This window comes from Schistocerca serialis, chromosome 6 (assembly GCF_023864345.2).
Source record: "Schistocerca serialis cubense isolate TAMUIC-IGC-003099 chromosome 6, iqSchSeri2.2, whole genome shotgun sequence".
NCBI classification, from domain to species: Eukaryota; Metazoa; Arthropoda; class Insecta; order Orthoptera; family Acrididae; genus Schistocerca; species Schistocerca serialis.
Window position 1 is genome coordinate 271,476,275 of NC_064643.1, and position 21,740 is coordinate 271,498,014.

The window sequence follows — 21,740 nt, forward strand, 5'->3', positions numbered from 1 at the left end:
GAGGGGTGTAAGGCTAGTTCGCGTCCCTAGTAGAATACTACACGTGCACCCCGAATAGCATCTAATTATAGATGTGAACAAAAAGAACTAGCACTAACTGGCAGCCAGACAATCATATTGATCTCCTGGCTATTTAATAGCACATCCTAATCACAATGGCAGAGAGAACGACTTGTATGAATATCAAGAGCTCAGATGGAAACCCAGTTCTAAGCAAAGAAGGGAAAGCAGAAAGGTGGAAGGAGTATATAGAGGGTCTATACAAGGGCGATGTACTTGAGGACAATATTATGGAAATGGAAGAGGATGTAGATGAAGATGAAATGGGAGATATGATACTGCGTGAAGAGTTTGACAGAGCACTGAAAGACCTGAGTCGAAACAAGGTCCCCGGAGTAGACAATATTCCATTGGAACTACTGACGGCCGTGGGAGAGCCAGTCCTGACAAAACTCTACCATCTGGTGAGCAAGATGTATGAAACAGGCGAAATACCCTCAGACTTCAAGAAGAATATAATAATTCCAATCCCAAAGAAAGCAGGTGTTGACAGATGTGAAAATTACCGAACAATCAGCTTAATAAGTCACAGCTGCAAAATACTAACACGAATTCTTTACAGACGAATGGAAAAACTAGTAGAAGCCAACCTCGGGGAAGATCAGTTTGGATTCCGCAGAAACACTGGAACACGTGAGGCAATACTGACCTTACGACTTATCTTAGAAGAAAGATTAAGGAAAGGCAAACCTACGTTTCTAGCATTTGTAGACTTAGAGAAAGCTTTTGACAATGTTGACTGGAATACTCTCTTTCAAATTCTAAAGGTGGCAGGGGTAAAATACAGGGAGCGAAAGGCTATTTACAATTTGTACAGAAACCAGATGGCAGTTATAAGAGTCGAGGGGCATGAAAGGGAAGCAGTGGTTGGGAACGGAGTAAGACAGGGTTGTAGCCTCTCCCCGATGTTGTTCAATCTGTATATTGAGCAAGCAGTAAAGGAAACAAAAGAAAAATTTGGAGTAGGTATTAAAATTCATGGAGAAGAAATAAAAACTTTGAGGTTCGCTGATGACATTGTAATTCTGTCAGAGACAGCAAAGGACTTGGAAGAGCAGTTGAACAGAATGGATGGTGTCTTGAAGGGAGGATATAAGATGAACATCAACAAAAGCAAAACAAGGATAATGGAATGTAGTCTAATTAAGTCCGGTAATGCTGAGGGAATTAGATTAGGAAATGAGGCACTTAAAGTAGTAAAGGAGTTTTGCTATTTGGGGAGCAAAATAACTGATGATGGTCGAAGTAGAGAGGATATAAAATGTAGGCTGGCAATGGCAAGGAAAGCGTTTCTGAAGAAGAGAAATTTGTTAACATCCAGTATTGATTTAAGTGTCAGGAAGTCATTTCTGAAAGTATTCGTATGGAGTGTAGCCATGTATGGAAGTGAAACATGGACGATAAATAGTTTGGACAAGAAGAGAATAGAAGCTTTCGAAATGTGGTGCTACAGAAGAATGCTAAAGATTAGATGGGTAGATCACATAACTAATGAGGAAGTATTGAATAGGATTGGGGAGAAGAGAAGTTTGTGGCACAACTTGACCAGAAGAAGGGATCGGTTGGTAGGACATGTTCTGAGGCACCGAGGGATCACCAATTTAGTATTGGAGGGCAGCGTGGAGGGTAAAAATCGTAGAGGGAGACCAAGAGATGAATACACTAAGCAGATTCAGAAGGATGTAGGTTGCAGTAGGTACTGGGAGATGAAAAAGCTTGCACAGGATAGAGTAGCATGGAGAGCTGCATCAAACCAGTCTCAGGACTGAAGACCACAACAACAACAACAATCACAATGGCACAGAGGAAACCCATCGGTCATTCTCATGGCCCGCTGACAAGAAAACTTGGACCTTGCCTCAGGATTTACCAGCTAAATATATAGAAGGAATAAGCAGAGCAAAGAGTGATGTCCTGCAAAAGATTATAAACGATAATGACATTGGCATTGCTGCCATTCAGAAAACACACACAGAGAAAGTGGAACAACTAAGAAAAAGAGAGAAAATATAAGACTACGACTTAGTTGGTGCCATATATCACCATGCTTACGGTGTGGCAACTTAAGTGAGATCCAATACCAAAAATGTTCAATTCCATTCAACATCTACCAACAACAACATATACGAAGTGGTTATTGAAATCGGAGGGTACACCATAAGTAACACATGCAAACCTCCTGCAGTCTCATGCCCTCCACAAGTCCTACCACTACTGCAACATCCATCTGTCTATGATGGCAACTACAACAGTCATCACACCCAATGGAAATACAAAGAGAATTATGACAATGGTGAGGCAGTTGCAAACTGGGCAGATGAAAACAATATGTACCTTGTATTTGATGTAAAGGATAGAGATTCCTTCTATTCGGCAGCATGGAGATGAGGATATAACTTGGATCTATGCTTCATGACCACAGACAAGGGAAATATACTGCTGAGAATCTCTCATAATATTCTACCAGACTTCCCATACAGCCAACATCCACCCTCTCTAAAAGAGATTGGAATAACTATTACTCTGATTACTTCCCTTCCTCGCCTGTGGTGGAGTTTCCAGAAAGCAAACTGGGAAATTTTTTCTAACAACCTGGGTAAGTGCCTGAGGAAGATATCTCCTAAACTAAAGAACTACAAGCGGTTTGTTGGAGCAGTGACAAGCTCCGCAAAAATGGAAATACCTAAAGGGTACCAAAAACAATATATCCCAAGATGGAATAAAGAACGTGAAAAACAATACCAGGCATTCCCCAACACCAACGACGAGGAAATTGCTGATGACCTACTACACAATCTTAACGTCACTCGATGAGAACAATGGATGAAAACCGTTCAAGAACTAGACTTCAAAATGTCTAACAGAAAAGCATGGTCCCTTTTAAGAAAAATAAATGACGGCAATAAAAGCATCCACAAAGAAACACCGATATATCAAGACAATGAAAACTTGTGTTGGTACAGGAATCAAACCAGGATTTCCTGCTTTTCGCGAGTGGTTGATTACCATTTGCCTGTTTATGCACGAATCACAGCCATACTCGAACTTCCATATGCCATCAACCATGCGTCTACAACTTGTACTCGTAGATCCATTATATATATATTCCCGCACACGTGCACGTTCAGAGGAACTACGCATTGTAATCGGAATAACGCTGGCACTGCAATCATGATTCCAAAATACTGATGCAGGTTACTAACAGAGGATTGGAAAAACAAATGTAGTAATATGTGAGCCTGGCTCTAAGACACCTGCATTTATGGCATTTGTAGATTTGGAGAAAGTGTTTGACAATGCTGACTAAAATACAGTCGTCAAATCCTCTGAAGCCTAATAGCAGTGAAATTTGGGAAACGAAGTGTTATGTAACAACTTGTACAGAAACAAGACTGCAATTATAAAGGTCAAAGGGTATGAAAGGGAAGTAGCAACTGAGAAGTGAAATATAGTACTTGTCTCTCCCAGTGTTATTCAGTAGGGCCTATACTGAGCAAGTAGTGAAAGATGTTATTCATCCTGCATATTGAGGAAATGGTAAACGAAAACCAAAAGGAATCTGAAAAGAGAATTAAAGGGCAGGGTGAAGAAACAAAACTTAAAGGCTTGCCGATGACAATGTATTGTGTCAGAGATGGCAAAGGACGTTGAAGAGTGGTTGAATGGAAAAGAGGTTATACAATGGATATCAAGAACAGTGAAACAAAGGTAAAGCAGTGATTCAAATTAAATCGATGGTGATGGAATTCGATTAGGAAATGAGACACTAAAACTAGTTTGAGTTATGTCATTTGGACAGCAAAATGACTGACAATGGTCAATGCAGGGAGCTTATAAAATGCAGACTGGCAAAAGCAAGAAAAGTGTATCTGTTAAAACTGAATATACATTTAAGCATTAAGAAGGCTTTTCCGAAGGCAATTGTACGGAGCGTAAATTTGTATGTAAGTGAAATGTGGATAATATTCAGTTCAGAGGAGAAGAGAATAGACACTTTTACAATATGGCATTATAGATGAATGCATTGAGTAACTAATGAGGAGGTACCGCACAGAAATGAGAAGAAATGTGCTTTATGCTACAACTTGACAGGACATGACATTGCCTGAGGCATTAAGGAATAGCTGGAATAGTTAATTTGATGATGGAAGTTCTAACCAGTCTTTGGAATGAAGACTACAACAACTGCTAATGATTAATATACCCCAATCCCTTCGCACCTGCCTCCCCTTGACATGGGATACAGCAGGCTTCCCAACACATCAAACCAACAACCAGTATTTTATACCAATACAGTTGTTGAAGGACACACACACACACACTCTCTCTCTCTCTCTTCTTGTCGAGTTAATAGTAATTTATAAACTCTCACACAGCAAGTCATTAACACATCTTTCTCTGAAAAATTTGAGTCCCCTAATAAACAGTGAAGACAACATTTTGTGGTGAGAAACCATAATCACCATCATTCAGTTTGCTATTATAATCTTTATATATTTGATACTAAATTCTCTATCCATTGGCAAGCTAGAGACAATTTGTCACACCTATAACAGTTTACAGCCTACTGCCATCTAACAGTCACAGAGTAGAATGAAGAAGGATGAGTGGAAAGAACTGGTCATGTCCTTTCCAGATGGAATTACTACTCTGTGGTTGTACAAGAATTCCAACTTAACACCTTCAGAGTAAAAGTCCAATGTGCTGCCTTTGCTCGGTTTTTAAAATTAAAAGAATGAGATTGAATATTGAGCAGATTGCTTTTCACCAGCACTGGAGGACACAACACTGAAAGCAGAGGGCATCTCACCGGCAAAAGAAAATCTCACAAGCAGTGCAGGACAGCTCACCAGCAGTGGTGAAGGAACCTTCAAGGCAGTGGAAGACTTTGCTGGAGCTCAGAGAACAGCAGTAGAAGGAGACCCTTTGCTGGCAGCTGTATAGTCAGCCTCACCAGTAAAATGCAGCCAAAAGGAAGAGCTGCAAGGGACAGAAAACCCATACCACTTAAGGACTTTTGGTATCTCACCTCTAAACAGCATCTGCTATGACACGGCAAAGTGTGAGTACATCTGTCATCAGTCTCTATTCCAGAGGTTTTCATATTTTAAGCTATGATATCCAGAGTCTGAGAAATGGATCTTTTGAACCTGAAGTTGCTGTTAAGGATAACAATATTGACTATATGTGTATCTGGAGCACTGGTGCTGGGATTTAGAATTGCATTTTGTTAATATTAAACATTACAAGTTTGCTAGACAGTTCTGTAGGACGAATGTCAAAGTGGTGGGGTTCATATTTTCCTATGTTTCTAATGTTGAGTATAAAAGGAGAAGTGAGGCAGCAGCTTTGAGTATCGAGAAACATTTTGAAGCTGCTGTTCAACTGCATGGGGACCTGGGTAACATGATAATTACAGCAGTTTACAGAGCACATAGTGGTGACACAGACACGTTCACTAATTGGGGTCTCCACTGGACATTATGTTTACTGAAAAAGTCACTATAATAACCTGTGCAGACTTCAATATAGACTTTATGCATGGATCTGCATCTATGAAGCTGTTTCTTAGTGTGCTGCATAGCTTTAACATGTTTCCTCTTACAAATAGCCCCACAAAAATAGCAAATAGAACGGAAAGCACTATAGACAATATGCTTTCAAATATTGGTACCACATAGATAGACACAAATTATTAATACTGATTTACCTAAGGCTATCTGATCATAATGCCCTCATCCTTATAATGCCAGCTTTATCTGTAAAAGAGAGGAATGCATTTTTTTCTTACAAAAGAAATTTTTCTGCAGAAAATTGTGGTAGTTTTGTTGGTAGTCTCAGTAATGAATCCTGGTCAGAAATGCTTTCACAGTCAAGTGCTAAGGGTTGACCGAAGCGTCCGATCCCACCCGTCGGCTTTGACCCGTGACGTAAGGCTGTTGTGGCGTGTGACGTCACGACGGCGCGGAATTTAGTTTGTTTGTTGGTTGGTTGGTTTGGGGAAGGAGACCAGACAGCGTGGTCATCGGTCTCATCGGATTAGGGAATGATGGGGAAGGAAGTCGGCTGTGCCCTTTCAGAGGAATTTAGATTGTGAGAGTGGCATATTTGTAGGTGTTGTTTTGATGCGATCGGTGGTGCTCTCTGGTGGTGTGTTAGGTGATGTTTTTGGTTTTGTTTGCGAGTGTGGCATGGTGTGTGAATTTTGGTAAATTGCTTTTTTCATGTCTTTGGTAGGTATGGATATGACTGACAGGGTCAACAGTTTTCGGTTGTCGGCTATGAGGGACAGTGCGTTGTCTCTAATAAAATTTCTTCAACTATTCGGATTTTTGGATGAAGTCGTGAAGTGTTCAGTATGTCGTGAAGAAATGAGGCTTACTTATAGTTCCGGCGTCTCGGACCATGGACAGCTGTATGTTGAGATGTCGTAAGGGTAACTGGTCAAGGGAAGTGTTCGATCCCAATGTGTGGCTGTGAATGTTGGTATTGGTATCAGGAGATGTTTTTGAGTTATATAGGTCAAGGGAAGTGTTAGGTCCTAATTTATGGGATCGGGAGCTGCTGTTGAGCTATATAGGTCAAGAGAAGTGTCGGATTCCAGATGATATTGTGTTTAGTGGTATTTTGGGAGTTTTGTGATGTCGCTTTTTTCGTTGTTTTGTATGGGGGTGGATGTCTAAATTTGTTTATATTTAGTTTTTCCTCCACCCAAAAACCCCCTATTTCCCGCGGTTGTCCCATTAGTGTCATTAGGCTTTTTGTGGAACGTGTGTATGTTTGTTTTTCCATGTATTTTCGTCCTCATAATGTATACGTAACGACTTTATATGCGCCATATTGGAATCGTGGTTTATGGTCGTTTCCGCCATATTTGCGACGTCATGGGTCAAAGCAGACGGGCGGGATCGGACGCTTCCGTATTTCCAAGTGCTAACAATGCTTATGTCCAATTCTGAAATGTATTTTCCTGCAAAATTGATAGCTAAATCACACTGGATCACTAAATACAGTTCCTGGAATACATCAGGTTTTAAGATTGCCATTTTTCTTGTTGGACTTTAAAAATGTTCAGTTTTAAAATGAAAAGATCCACAGATCACTAATTTATAAAATATGCATAGACTTATAAGAAAATATGTCAACAAGTAATTGCCAAGGCAGGAGAGATACATGAAAAACAGGAAATTACTCTAATAAATGCTGATGATACAATATTGACAAAAAGACCTGCCTAATTACATAAATGAGTACTTTATAGATGTTTCCCTCAACACTTAGCTTAAATCACAAATATGAATAAACTTAGGTTTTTCACAGCTTGAGGTTAGTTCCAACTAATAAGCATGCATTAGTAAATGTGAGAAAAGCCTCAAATGCAAAATGTCAGCTGGTGTAGATGATGTTCCAGTGTGACACATAATCCACATTACTTCACAAATTCTAAAGCCATCGGCTCACATTATTAATTTATCATTCACTGAGGATGAGTTCCCCGAAAGATCTAATGTATTGATAGTGATACATCTATTCAATTGTGGAAATAGGCATAAAGTTGAAAATTACTGACCCATTTCACTCATGGATTTTAATAGAGAGAGGCACAAAAACAATGATAAATGATTACACCTATGAAACGTCCGCCCCGGTAGCTGAGTGGTCAGCGTGACAGACTGTCAATCCTAAGGGCCCGGGTTCGATTCCCGGCTGGGTCGGAGATTTTCTCCGCTCAGGGACTGGGTGTTGTGTTGTCCTAATCATCATCATTTCATCCCCATCGACGCACAGGTCGCCGAAGTGGCGTCAAATCGAAAGACCTGCACCAGGCGAACGGTCTACCCGACGGGAGGCCCTAGCCACATGACATTTCCATACCTATGAAACATTTAGTAATTAGGATATATGTCATGACAATAGTCTTGTAGGAGTTAATTTAGATCTTTCTAAAGTTTTTAACACAATTTGTCATTAAAGCCTTTTAGCTATATTGAATGAAATGGGAATAAAATAAATAGAAAACATGTGGCTTCAATCAAATTTGCAAAAAAAGATTAGAAGTTGTGGAACTTACATCAGCTCATGTTAATCATGAAATCAGATTAGTATCTGATGCAAAGAAAGTCCAGGGTAGTGTGTTAGGCCCCCGCTTGTTCTTTATTACACAAAAGATATGCACCCATCAGACACTGCAGTCGAGATCTTGTTGCTTAGAGATGACACTAGTGTAATAGTAAGTGACGTTACGGAATCTCATCCCACTACAACTGATACAGTCCTTACATTCTTAGTTCGATGCCAGCAGCTGACCCTAAATGTGAAGAGAACAAATTACATACAATTTGAGAAGATGAGACAAAACCAAGATCTCCATCTGGTATTGGTTAGAAATGAGTTAGAAAGAGTACGATGTACAAAGCTTTTTGGAATGTATGTTGGCCAAGACTGGAAAGACCATGTAACTACTCTCTCCCAGAAAGTCTGTCCTGCGTGTTTTGCTCTGAGAATTATTCCTTAACTTTGCTCCCCAAATGGAGCTAGAATGGATTATTTTGTTTATTGCTGCAGTCCCTTGCAGCTTATGAAATAGTTTTCTAGAGTAAAATTAACATTCAATTAAATAAAAGTTTTTCATTACAGGAAAGGGCTATTTGAATCTTGATACACAGTTCAGCTAGGGCTCACTGCAAGCTTTTATTAGAAAAGTTGGATTGCTTACTGTGCGTCCCCCCCCCCCCCCCCCCCCCACCCCAACCATGGACCTTGCTGCCTGTGGGGTGGCCTGCGTGCCTCAACAACACAGATAGCCATGATGTAAGTACAATCACAATGGAGGGGTATTTGTTGAGAGGCCAAACAAACATGTGGTTTCTCAGCAGCCTTTTCAGTAGTTGCAGAGGCAATAGTCTGGATGATTGACTGACCTGGCCATGTAACATCAAATATGGTCTTGCTGTGCTGATACTACAAAGCACTGAAAGCAAGGGGAAACTACATACATAACTTTTCCCGAGGACATGCAGCTGTACTGTTTGGTTAAATAATGATGGCATCCTCTTGGGTAAAATATGCCGGAGTTAAAACAAATCACCCATTTGAATCTCTGGGCAGAAACTACTCAGGAGGATGTCATCATCAGGAGAAACAAAACTGGCATTCTACAGATTGGAACATGGAATGTTAGATTCCTTAACTGCACAGATAGGTTAGAAAATATAAAATGAGAAATGGATAGGATGAAGTTAAAATTGAAGAAATTGGGAAAATGCAGGAAATTAAAGAGATGGGACCTGGATAAGTTGAAAGAACCAGTGGATGCTGAGAGCTTTAGGGGGAGCATCAGGCAATGGTTGAGTAGAAAAGGGGAAAGAAATACAGTAGAAGAATGGGTAGGTTCAAGAGGAACAAATAGACCGTAAAAAGACAAGCATAGTAGGAATTCTTAAATAACACAAGAGATATTGAATTTAATTGATGAAAAGAGAAAATTTAAAAATGAAGCAGGTGAAAGGGAACATGAACGTCTAAAATATGAGATTGACAGGAAGTGCAAAATTGCTAAGCAGGAATGGCTAAAGTACAAATGTATGGATTTAGAAGCATATTTTGCTAGAGGAAAGACAGGTATTGCCTACAGGAAAAATAAAGAGGTTTTGGGGAAAAAGAGAAGGAGCTGTATGAATATCAAAGAGCTGAGATGGAAAACCAGTCCTAAGCAAAGAAGGGAGAGCTGAAAGGTGGAAGGAATATTTTGATTGTCTATACAAGGGAGATGAACTTGGAAGCAATATTATAGAGAGGGAAGCAGAGGTAGATGAAGATGAGATGGGAGATACACTAGAAGAATCTGGCAGAAGTCTGAAAGATCTATGTCAAAACAAGGCCCCAGGAGCAGATGACACTCTATCAGAACTACTGATAGGCCAGGGAGAGCCAGCCATGACACAACTCAAGATGTACGAGGCAGGCGGAACACTCTCAGACATTAAGGAGAATGTGATAATTCCTATTCCAAAGAAAGCAGTTGTTGTCACATGTGAAAATTACCGAAGTATCAGTTCAGTAAGTCATTGTTGCAAGTTGTTAACACAAATTCTTTGCAGAAGAATGGAAAAAAACTTGTAGAAGCCGACCTCGGGAAAGATCTGTTTGATATTCCAGAGACATGTAGGAATGCCCAGGCAATACTGACCCTACGGCTTATCTTAGAGGATAGGTTAAGGAAAGGCAAACCTACATTTACAGCATTTCGAGACTCAGAGAAAGCTTTTGATAATGTTGACTGGAATACTCTGAAATTCTAAATATAGCAGGGTACAATACAGGGAGTGAAAGGCTATTTAAAACTTGTACAGAAACCGGATGGCAGTAATAAGAGTCCGGCATATGAAAAGGAAGCATTGGTTGGGAAGTGAGTGAGACAGGGTTGTAGCCTCTCTCTGATGTTATTAAATCTGTACACTGAACAAGCAGTAAGGCAAACCAAAGAAATTTTTGGAGTAGGAATTAAAACTGAGGGAAATGAAATAAAAATTTTGAGGTTTGCCGATGACATTATAATTGTCAGAAACAGTTATGAATGTGGAAGAGCAGTTGGAAAGTGGCCCTTTGAGAAGAGGATACAAGATGAACATCAACAAAAGCAAAACAAAGATAATGGAATGTAGTCAAATTAAATCAAATGAGTCAGGGAATTAGGGAATTAGATAATTAGATTAGAAAAAGGGATACTTGAAGCAGCAGATGAGTTTTTCTATTTGGGCAGCAAAATTACTACTGATGGCCGCAGTAGAGATGATATAAATGTAGTTTGGCAATAGCAAGAAAAGCATTTCTGAAGAGGAGAAATCTGTTAACATCAAATATAGATTTAGATGATAGGAAGTCTTTTCTGAAGGTATGTGTCTGGAATTTAGCCACACACAGAAGTGAAACATGGACAAAAAACAGTTTGGATAAAAAAAGAGAATAGAAGGTTTTGAAATGTGGTGCTACAAAATAACACAGATTAGATGGGTCAATCGTGTAACTAATGAGGAAGTACTGAATAAAATATGAGAGACAAGAGACTTGTGGCACTACTTGACCAAAAGAAGGGATTGGCTGATAGACCATATTCTGAGACATCAAGGGATCACCAGTTTAGTGTGTGTGTGTGTGTGTGTGTGTGTGTGTGTGTGTGTGTGTGTAAACATGCGAACCACCTAGGTGTCATTCTTTATAATGCACTGCCAACATCTATGAGAAGGACATGGAAACGGTTTTTAGATTAGGGTTAAAATCATTTGCTGTTGAATAAGTTAGCTCATAAGATTACTACACCCTCATTCATTGTTGGGTTCTTTTGATTCTGTTAACTGATGCACCACTGCTGCTGTGTTTGTCTTTGCAAAGAACGTTTCTGCTGTTGGTTTTCTGTTTCAAATGCAGTGTGATACACCTCTGCTGAGAAGGGATCTGGTGCTAGCATAATTGTGATGGTTAAAGTATCGGCAGGTTTTCTAGGTGCTCATGCTTTATGCTTTTTAGCAATGTTACATAATATGCTAGTGTGTTTTATTTTTTGATTGGTATTTTAAATCAAAGTTTCATGTTTCACCTACATCAATAACTGACTTAATGTGCCTTTTGTACTTTTCTGCAATGTTATGTAATTTGTGCATGTGTTTCCACTTTTCAGTAGTGTTTTTACTTTCAGAATTTATTTTTCATTTATTTACTTATTGTGCATATCGTGCGCACAGTGCAGGCGATATATTTTGTGACTGCCCTACCAAGCACGTACCGACTCCTCGCCCGGCTATCCTGGCTTGGATTTTCCTTCGTTTCCCCTTTGTCGCTAAGACGAATGATGGGATGACTACTTTGAATAGGTAATTTCCTGCGCTATTCTCATCTAATCATATTTTTGTTAATATTTTAGATGTATATATTATTTCTGTCGTTTCTGAGATGTCCGATATCATCGTAGCAAATGATTTGTGGACGAATGAATGAATAAAATAAATAAATAATCTAACAAGTCTTCCGCTCTCATTCTTAATACAAGAAGCTTGAGACATTTTTCTTGATGTCACTAACTGGATAGCAATTCATCATAAACACTACAGTACGTACGGTGATTTGGTCTTCGGCTGCATGTAAGAATTCTCTCCCACATCTTCATCACCCACAGTGCACATTGTCAAGCTAAACACCTTCGAGGTACACTTAACACGCGGTCAAAAGTAAATGTTAATACACTTGACAACACGTATACGAACAAAATTAACTTTTTATTTGCACCACGCAAATCTACACATTCAACATGTAAACACAGCATACATCATAACCTAGCTGCCTCGGATAATCACCGATGAAGATGTTGCACTTTGACCGGTAATTGCAGCTATTCTGAAAGATATCTCAGTTATTCTCACAGTGTCACCAACAACATGATGGCAAAAAGCGGATTGTTTCAAGTGAAAAAGAAAGTCTATTGAAGCAATAACACTGCAAGGCTGCTTCTTGACATATTTCTGTTCACTAGACCGAGCTATGTCTTTTGTAACTGCATCTAAAGGTAAGTGTGATATCTAATTTACGATATATGTTGTTGAAACACACGTTAAGCGCTGCTAATGATGTGTTACCAACGACGCTCAAACATTTAGTCAATTTATTATCTTTGTATGCATGTGTTTGTGAATTTGCGAGCGTTGGTCAGGTTTTTGTGATAATGGTTCGCTAATTTTGTAAAACTACATACTTCTGCCATAATTATTTTGTTGGCTGTCGACGGTGGTGTTATTTATTATGGGTTCGAAGAAACACAAGAAACATAAATCGGAAAAACGGGAGCGTTACGAAGGTAATAGAGCGTACACAAACAAGCCCGCGTATTTTGTTGCTGTCAGATGTTGCATTCTGTGGATTGCTTTCTGTTAGACTACTGGTGCACTATCTTGCCTTTGAGTATTTTGCATGCGTAGTATTGACATTGTTTTCGTACGTAGCCGATAGTGTGGTATTGATTAAATCCAAAACTGATTGAAGTGGTATGACCCTACCAATGCTGAGATTGTAGACGAATGGCTTCAAACGTAAAATTTCCATGACATTTTAGTTCAAGCTACGATTATAACCAGGCTGATTTGTAGAACAGCATATTTAATTGTCTTAGTGCTAATAAATGTGGGCAACTTATTGAAGGTCATCGGCAGCAAAACTATGGACACTGTGGTTTTTAATGAAATCAGAGTAAACATGATTGTATTGCATTTTCGACAGGAGTGAGGATAACGAGACTAGTAAAGCAGTGCGTTGTCATGTTGACGGTATTGGTGTGCAAGGGAAAGTGGGTGCATCTTGATACCATCGTTTCATATGTAACGGTGCTATCTGTTGGTGTAGCAGCTAAGTGTTGCCGCAGATAAATACTTGGAAAACTGCCTTTAATGTAATATCCCGATATTAAGTGTTTTGTTGCCCTAGAGCGATATAATTATTCTGCGTATTGTAATTCGCACTACTGTTATTGTTGTAATCGTGAACTGAAGATAGTAACTTAATGGCCCAAAAAGGTATGTAACCAACAGCAGTATGGCATAATGTGCATATTTTACTAGGGAAATGATTGTGTATTAGTAAATATTTAAAAACAGCAGTGTTTCACTTTTGCATGGCGGGAAACTTTTTTTGTGCGTTTATTCAGCCCCTCGCCTCTTGATTCTAATGTAACAGCATTCGCTTTATCTATACTGCGCGTGTATTGCAATATTTACAAATAATCAAGGACAGTGCAAAATCCTACAGCTGAATATTAGCGACAGAAATATGCTTGATAGCCTACTCGCTTTTGAACGGAACTGTAGTCAGGTAACAATGAACCTATGTTTTAGGGAGGGGGGGAATTGTAGCCAGAGATGCTTGTGAGAATACACAATAGGCCTATGTTTCATATCCAGTTTTGACCAAACACTGGAAGCAAATTGTTAATGGTGTGTAAGGAACCAAGTGTTATTAGTTCGTACAGGCCCACTTGGTGCAGAGTGCTTGATTATTACAAAATGCACCTGTGTTTTGAATACACATCTGTAATTGAACGGCACATTTCCCTTGTATGTTTAACCAAACATATAGTAACCCATAATAGTTCCGTATCGTACTGTACCAGTTGTACTTCAAGTGATTTATGGTCCTTGATGAGCAGTACCAGCTGTCCTACAAGTGTAGATAAGTTTTTATAAATTTTCTGCAGGTATCCTGTCAATTTGTTACTCATCCGTAACAGTGTTATGTTTTTCTTTTTTAGACATTTTTATTACAAATGTATTAATAAGAATTAGATTAACCTAGACAAATTCAGGCCTGATCTTGTGTCCAAGACTGTGGATGTTACACTCCCAAATCCACACATACTTCACAGGCCACCATATGGTATGTGGCAGAGGGTACCCTGTACCACACTAGCTATTTCCTTTCCTGTTTCACTTGCAAATAGAGCAAGGGAAAAACAGTTGGCTATATGCCTGTGTACAAGCTCAAATCTGTCTAATTTTATCTTATGTGGCCCTTATGTGAAACGTATAATAGCACCAGTAGAATCATTCTGCAGTCAGCTGCAAATGGTGGTTCTCTATATTTTCTCAGAAGTGTTGCTCAAAAAGAACTTCGCCTTCCCTCCTGCGATTTCCATTGGAGGTCCTGAAGCCTCTCCTTAATGCTTGTATGTTGGTCAAACTTATCGGTAGCAAATGTAGCAGATTTCCTCTGCATTGCTTCATTGTCTTACTTTAAGCTGGCATAGCGTGGATCCCAAACACTCAAACAGTACTTGACAATGGGCCACGTTGGTGTCCAGTATGCAGTCTCCTTTCCAAGTGAACCACACTTCCCTAAAATTCTCCCAATAAACTAAGTCAACCATTCATCTTCACTACTGCAATCCTTATGGCCTCAGTGCATTTCATATTGCTTCACAACTTTATGCTTAGATATTTAATTGGCTTAACTGTGTCAAGCACACATTACTAATGCTGTAACCAAATGTTAAGAGTTCATTATTCCTACTTTCCCACATTAAGTTAAATTTTGCTATATTTAGAGCTAATTGCCATTCATCATACCAACTAGAAATTTTGTATGCGTCCTCTTGTATCCTCCTACAGTTACTCAATGGTGACACTTTCCCATCCACCACAGCATCACCAGCAAACAGCTGCAGACTGCTGCTTAGCCCGTCTGTCAGATCATTTACATATATAGAAAATAACAGCAGTCCTATCTCGCTTCCCAGAGGCGTGACGAAACCCTTGTCTCTGATGAACACTTGCCATCGAGGTCAACATATTCAAGCCACTCACATATCTAGGAAACTGTTCCATATGCTTATATCTTCATTAACATTTGGCAGTTAGGAACTGCCTGTTGCCCATTATCCGTTGTTCCCAGGATATCATGAGCGGAGGGCAAGCTGAGTTTCGCACAAGTCACACTTTTTAAAACCACTGAATTGTGGACGGAAGCTTTTCACTGTCAAGGAAATTTGTTGTATTTGAACTGCGAATGTATAATTTTATAGGTCTATTCTTGTACCCTTCTTATATACAAGAGTCACCTACCCTTTTTTCCGACTGCTTGGGACATTGCGTTGGTTGAGATATTTGCTATAAATGCAAGCCAAGTTAGGGGCCAGTGCTGCAGATTACACTTTATAAAACTGAATTGTGATTCTTTCAGGACCTGCCAACTTATTTGCTTTCAACTATTTCAGTTGTTTCTCCAACCACAGATACTTTACTTACTATGTCATCCATACAGGAGTCGGTAGGATGGTGAAACGACAGTATGTTTGTGTGATTCTCTTGCATGAACAATTTCTTACGTGCAAAATTTTTAGCTTTGGCTTTCCCTGTTCCGTCTTCTACTGTCACACTAGACTGGTTACGAGTGACTGGATGGGAGTCTTAGACCCATTTGCAATTTCACCTAGGACCAGAATATTCTTGGTAAAATCTGTTGCTAAGTAATGACGATGGTAATTGTAAGTTTCGTGCATTGATCTTTTTACAGACGCACGAATTTCTATTAACTTTTGCCTGTTGGCGTTTCACACCCGTTTTTGAACCGAGAGTGCAACAACTTTTGCTTCCTCTGCATTTTTCTAATTTCATTGTTAAATCATAGTGGGTCTTCTGCATCATCAGTCCACTCACTTGATGCATGCTTCTCCAAAGTATTGAGAGTCTTGTAAAGCAATTAAAATATACAGTGGATGCTTCTGTCTGCAGCAAGTGCCTCATAGGCATGTATTTTTACTGCATATTGTGCCCCACCTCCATTTTTCTTCTCACCTCATATTGTGGTTTCCTTGCGAGATCCACCTGCTTGACACTGTGGTGATTTCATTTCAAATCATACAGATCATGGCAACTCATGTTCATGAATTTCTCTGGAGGTATATATATAATCTTATCAGCTCCAGCTATCTGTATTATGTAAATATTTATTGCTAAAAATGTAAATTGCATTTTTATGAGATTTTAAAAATTATTTACTTAGAAACTCCCATCCAAAAACTTTAGAGACTTATACATATGATATGTCTGCTTGTGTCTGTATATGTGTGGATGGATATGTGTGTGTGTGTGCGCGAGTGTATACCCGTCCTTTTTTACCCCTAAGGTAAGTCTTTCCGCTCCCGGGATTGGAATGACTCCTTACCCTCTCCCTTAAAACCCACATCCTTTCGTCTTTCCCTCTCCTTCCTTCTTTCCTGATGAGGCAACAGTTTGTTGCGAAAGCTTGAATTTTGTGTGTACGTTTGTGTTTGTTTGCGTGTCTGTCGACCTGCCAGCACTTTCATTTGGTAAGTCACATCATCTTTGTTTTTAGATATATTTTTCCTACGTGGAATGTTTCCCTATATTATAACTATATATATATATATATATATATATATATATATATATGTGTGTGTGTGTGTGTGTGTGTGTGTGTGTGTGTGTGTGTGTGTGTGTGAAGGATTATATATATATATATATATGTGTGTGTGTGTGTGTGTGTGTGTGTGTGTGTGTGTGTGTGTGTGAAGGATTATATATATATGTTTCCCTCTATTATATATATATATATCTTATCAGCTCCAGCTATCTGTATTATGTAAATATTTATTACTAAAAATGTAAATTGCATTTTTATGAGATTTTAAAAATTATTTACTCAAAAACTCCCATCCAAAAACTTTAGAGAATTATACAAAATATTGTTTGGTTAATATGTTAGTAGTCAATGCAAACATAATGGGCACTATTTTTCTGTGTAAAGTGTTAAAAAATTTTCAAATTCTGCATATTTCCCATCACTGAATTCCTGTTGTAAAATATACTTGTTGGCAACACTGTTTCCAGCACTCTGCTGTTTATAATAAACGAGTGAGAACTTGCACATAAAACATTCTGCATTGAGTTGTGTGTTTGGTTTGAACTTTTTGTTAGATACAATGTCAGTGAGGAAATACAATACTGAGAGTGAAGTGTGTGAACTATGAAGAAAAACTATGAAGAAAAACACAAGAAACTGGTGTTTAAGAAAAATGAAAAACGCTTCACAGTTGTTAGAAATCTGTCAGAGTATTGCAGAAATATCTTGGTCCTCAATTAACGATATTAGCATCACATCCTTTATGCAAGAATTGTTACTCTCACTACAGAAAGAAATTTAGTGACACTCTACCTGAATGATCCCCATCAGCTGAATGTGAAACTGATGAAGACAGTGCATATGTTTATATTCCTGATGCATTGAATGTTGGTATTTCTGCTATAGCCCCTACTTTAACCCCCTTAAATGCCCAGAAAAGGTAAGAAACACAAGAATACAGTGTGTAAAAAGAAAAGTGGAAGAAATTGAAATTTACACAAGCAACATCTTCAAAGCTTTGTGAAGTGGATAATATGGAAGCGCTTGTTGCAGAACCTGAAGATAGTAATAAGTGCGCGAAATTTTATGTGTGGCTTCAAGACCTAAATACTGCTATCTCAGCAGCCAGCTATACTGAGAAGGTACAGTTACTGACACTGAAACAAGGTAGCTACTCTAAGCAGCAGATACAGAAATGTGTACCCAATTCCTCACATTATTTGATTTCACAAGCTTGTAAAATAAAGAATGAGAAAGGTATTTGGGCATGTCCTGTTGCTTACTGTAGGCATCTGTTTCAAGATGATACACTTATTATTGCTCTGTAATATTACCTAAGTGATGACAAAGCTTGCAGCGAGCAAAGTCCTAACAAGTCTAATGTTATCTCTGTTAGTGAAAATGGTGAAAAAGGTAAAATGATACATGAAAAGATCAATAAGAGAAGCATATCTCCCAATGAAAAAGGAGAACCCGAATTTAAAAATTGGTCTCACAAAATTCTACTCCTTGTGACCAAAATGGGTAAAATGAACTTGTTTGTTTCACCATAAGCAGTGTCACAGGAAAGAAGGAAACAGAGCTGGACCTGATGCTTTCTTGTATATATTGAGAGCTGCAAGATAAATGTTGGTTGCAGGAGTGTGCAATGTGCCTTGGTGCTGTTGAAGCATTACTCCTACAGGATACTAACAGTGACATACCCTATGCATTTTGGGAGGAAGGAGAGTTGGTGAACAAGACAGTAGAGCCAGACAAGTTTGTTACAGAGGTTAAGCATTGGATCGTGAAAGGAGTAGCTCATTTCATATCTGGAGGATTGAGAGACAGGCCATAGCATAAGTGAAATCAGCCACATCCCAGAATACTGACACATTAGTTCCTCATTTTAACTTTGCTGAGAACTGGTCAGTTGCTTCACAGAACAAAATTCAAAGTTACCACTGGCATGCATCACAGGTATTAATATTCACTTGCGTTGCTCACTTTCTTAGAACATCACACTATTTTGTTGTTGTCAGTGATTATCTCGTTCATGACAGTGGACTTGCTGCTATGCTGTCGGCATAATTGATGACATAGCATCTAGAGACCATGCATTTCCTAAACGTGTGTGTGACTGATGGCGCAGCACCTCATTTTAAACACCGCTTTCAACTGTATGAGCTTGGTCAACATTGTAGCACAGGATATTTTCAGTAACAGGTCAAGGAAAAAGTGCATGTGACAGGGTTGGAGGTCTCTGTAAATATCTTGCAACTAGATTTAATATCTAGCATTAAGCTGTTGATGCTATAAGAGATGCTACTGGATTTGTATGCCAACATTAATAACAAACATGAAACTCTTAATTCTAAATAAAAGTGTGTTAAGGGAATTCTGTTTAAAAAAGAGAGAAGAGTGGTTTGCTATGAAGCCTGTGCTAGGAATTCAATCAAGTCTCTACTGGGTTGCATCCTGGAGTGGCACATACATTTGCAAGAGTGGTTCTCCATGAAACGCAACTTGGTACTGTGTGTGAAGTGCAGAGGCTGCAGTATACATTAGAAGACTTTGTAGTGAGCCACTTCATTTCTTCTATGCATAACAATCAGTGGTGGGTGCAAGATACAACCGTCTCCTTTCTGGCACCTCATGGTCCTGCTAATGCTTTCAAATGGCCATCATCAAAAGATCAGTGTGCAGTTCCCATTTCCCAAGTACTGTTCTTGTTGGATCATCGTTGTTTATGTTCAAAAGTAAGCTCAGCTATACAAGTTAAATGAGAAACAGGTGGGGAAAAAACCTCTTTTTAACTGTGCAGTGTTGATTGTTATATTGTAGACAGTTTTAATTCATGGAAAGTCATGAAAAAGTAAAATCATGACAGAAGACAATAATAATTTGTGAATAATATCATAAAAAGAAAAATGGGTATATATATTTTATAAATCTCATTTTTGTTGTAAAATTATGAATTGTTTTCCATTCACTTATAATCGTGTAGAGGAGTTATTTTGATTCAGAAATACCAGTTTTGCATGACATTTAATTAAAATCGGGAATCAATTTCATTATTCAAGTGTCCATGATTTTTTGGCCTTGACAGTAGAGTTAGATCAACCTAAAAAATTCCTCACATTTTGTGCAGACAAGTATTGCCCACTCTGATTGTACATTTCCGAAGAACAATATCCGTCTGGTTAGCTGGGTGGTAATGTGTTTGTCTACAACACAGTAGGCCCAGGTTCAATTCCCGGCTGGGATGGAGATTTTCTCCGTCCATGGACTCGGTGTTGTGTTGCCCTCATAATCCTTTCATCATCATCATCATCATCATCATCAACAACAACAACACACAAGTTGCCCAGTGTGGCATCCCCTGAAATAAGATTTGCAACCCCACAGCAGGAATTCCTGCAAGGGGCCTCCTGGCCAACAATGCCACACAGTCATTTTGTACAATAAACAACTAATGTATCATGAAACTTTTAGAACATTTAGGATGAGGGTTTTGGAGAAAAATAATTTCTGAATAACCAAAAAGTTTTAGATTCTTTCTCTTTACATACGAATTTTTTCACAGTTTAAGAATGTCATAGCTGACACTTAACAGTCCTTCCACTTTATTATATAAAATGTAATAGTCAGCAAAGCTGTTGCACATAATTTTTTTAAAAACCACATTAACCAGGTTGTGATAGTTCTAAGACTGCCCTCATCAGAATGGTAAAAGTTACATGAAATCACATAACAACTTCAAAATTTCAGCAACAATGTCGTCAAATGACAAGTCCATATTCCACGAGTCAAGAATAAAAATCATAATAAAAAAGACAGACAGTTATTACAGAATGATAAAACCATGGTTGCAAGTGGGGGCACAAGTTAACTGCTGTAGCTGGCTGAGACTGGCACATGCACAGTGTAACAGGCATCGGACTATAGCAGTTACCTTGTGTCGCCACTTGCAACCATGGTTTTATCGTTTTGTGATAACTGTCATTTTTATCATCATTTTTATTATCATTTTTATTCTTGACTCATGGCACACAAACATGTCATTTATGCTGAAATTGTAAAGTTATGTGATTTCATGTAACTTTTAGCATTCTGATGAAGACAGTCCTGGTTGGCTGGCCCTTACATTTTATATAATTGCATATATGGTTGCTGAACTCACAGCCACAAAATGTTTAAAAACTTCCTCTTTATCTGTTCTCAAGACAGTTAACGTCCTGTGACTATTCATGTTTTCAAAACATAATTTTGAATTTTACAAATTTTTATAGTTTATTTTTCCAAAAAAGGGGAAAAATAGAAAAAGAAAAAAGCCCAGAAGTGTGTGTGTGTGTGTGTGTGTGTGTGTGTGTGTGTGTGTGTATTAATCATGTCTCATACTACTGGGAACAAAAATTTATTGAAAATAAATTGAAATATGTATCACTCACTTGATGTTTCCTTATTACAATTTTTTGATTTTCTCTTTTGTTATGGTGTTTTCACAAGTACTCTCATTTAGAGACGTCTGTAGTGTTTTAAGTAATCATCACAAAATCAAAATTTTGTAGTTTTGGAGAGGTTTCATGTGGAACTTTAACATACATTTTTTTCAGTAAACTTCAAAATAGTGATGTGGCACATTCACTCTTGACCTGTATGCAGAAATACTGTTTACATTTGTAATCAGTTAACAATTGAGATGGAATATTGGTTATCACAGTACACTAACATTTGGAAGGAGCAAGGTTCAAATCACCATCTAGTGATCCAGATTTAGGTCTTCCGTGCTTTCACTAAGT

The 21,740-nt window shown here is 38.5% G+C and overlaps 2 protein-coding genes across 5 annotated transcripts in view; one reads left to right on the forward strand and one right to left on the reverse strand.

Moving 5' to 3' along the window:
* The window catches only part of LOC126484599 (cytoplasmic tRNA 2-thiolation protein 2-A), a 103,831-nt gene extending 91,404 nt beyond the window's left edge, over positions 1–12,427 (reverse strand). For both annotated transcript variants that reach the window (XM_050108165.1, XM_050108164.1), the window contains exon 1: positions 12,175–12,427. In XM_050108165.1, coding sequence (XP_049964122.1) covers positions 12,175–12,239 — 65 coding nt within the window. In that variant the 5' untranslated portion in view covers positions 12,240–12,427. The remainder of the gene's footprint in view (positions 1–12,174) is intronic.
* A 57-nt stretch (positions 12,428–12,484) lies between these two features.
* Positions 12,485–21,740, forward strand: part of LOC126484598 (bromodomain-containing protein 7) — a 137,407-nt gene continuing 128,151 nt past the window's right edge. Inside the window, exon 1 of one of the 3 annotated variants that reach the window (XM_050108163.1) lies at positions 12,485–12,619. In XM_050108163.1, the coding sequence (XP_049964120.1) occupies positions 12,595–12,619 (25 nt within the window). In that variant the 5' untranslated portion in view covers positions 12,485–12,594. Of the gene's footprint in view, positions 12,620–12,725; positions 12,908–21,740 lie in introns of those variants that run through there. The other 2 variants (XM_050108161.1, XM_050108162.1) reach the window with 2 other exon arrangements.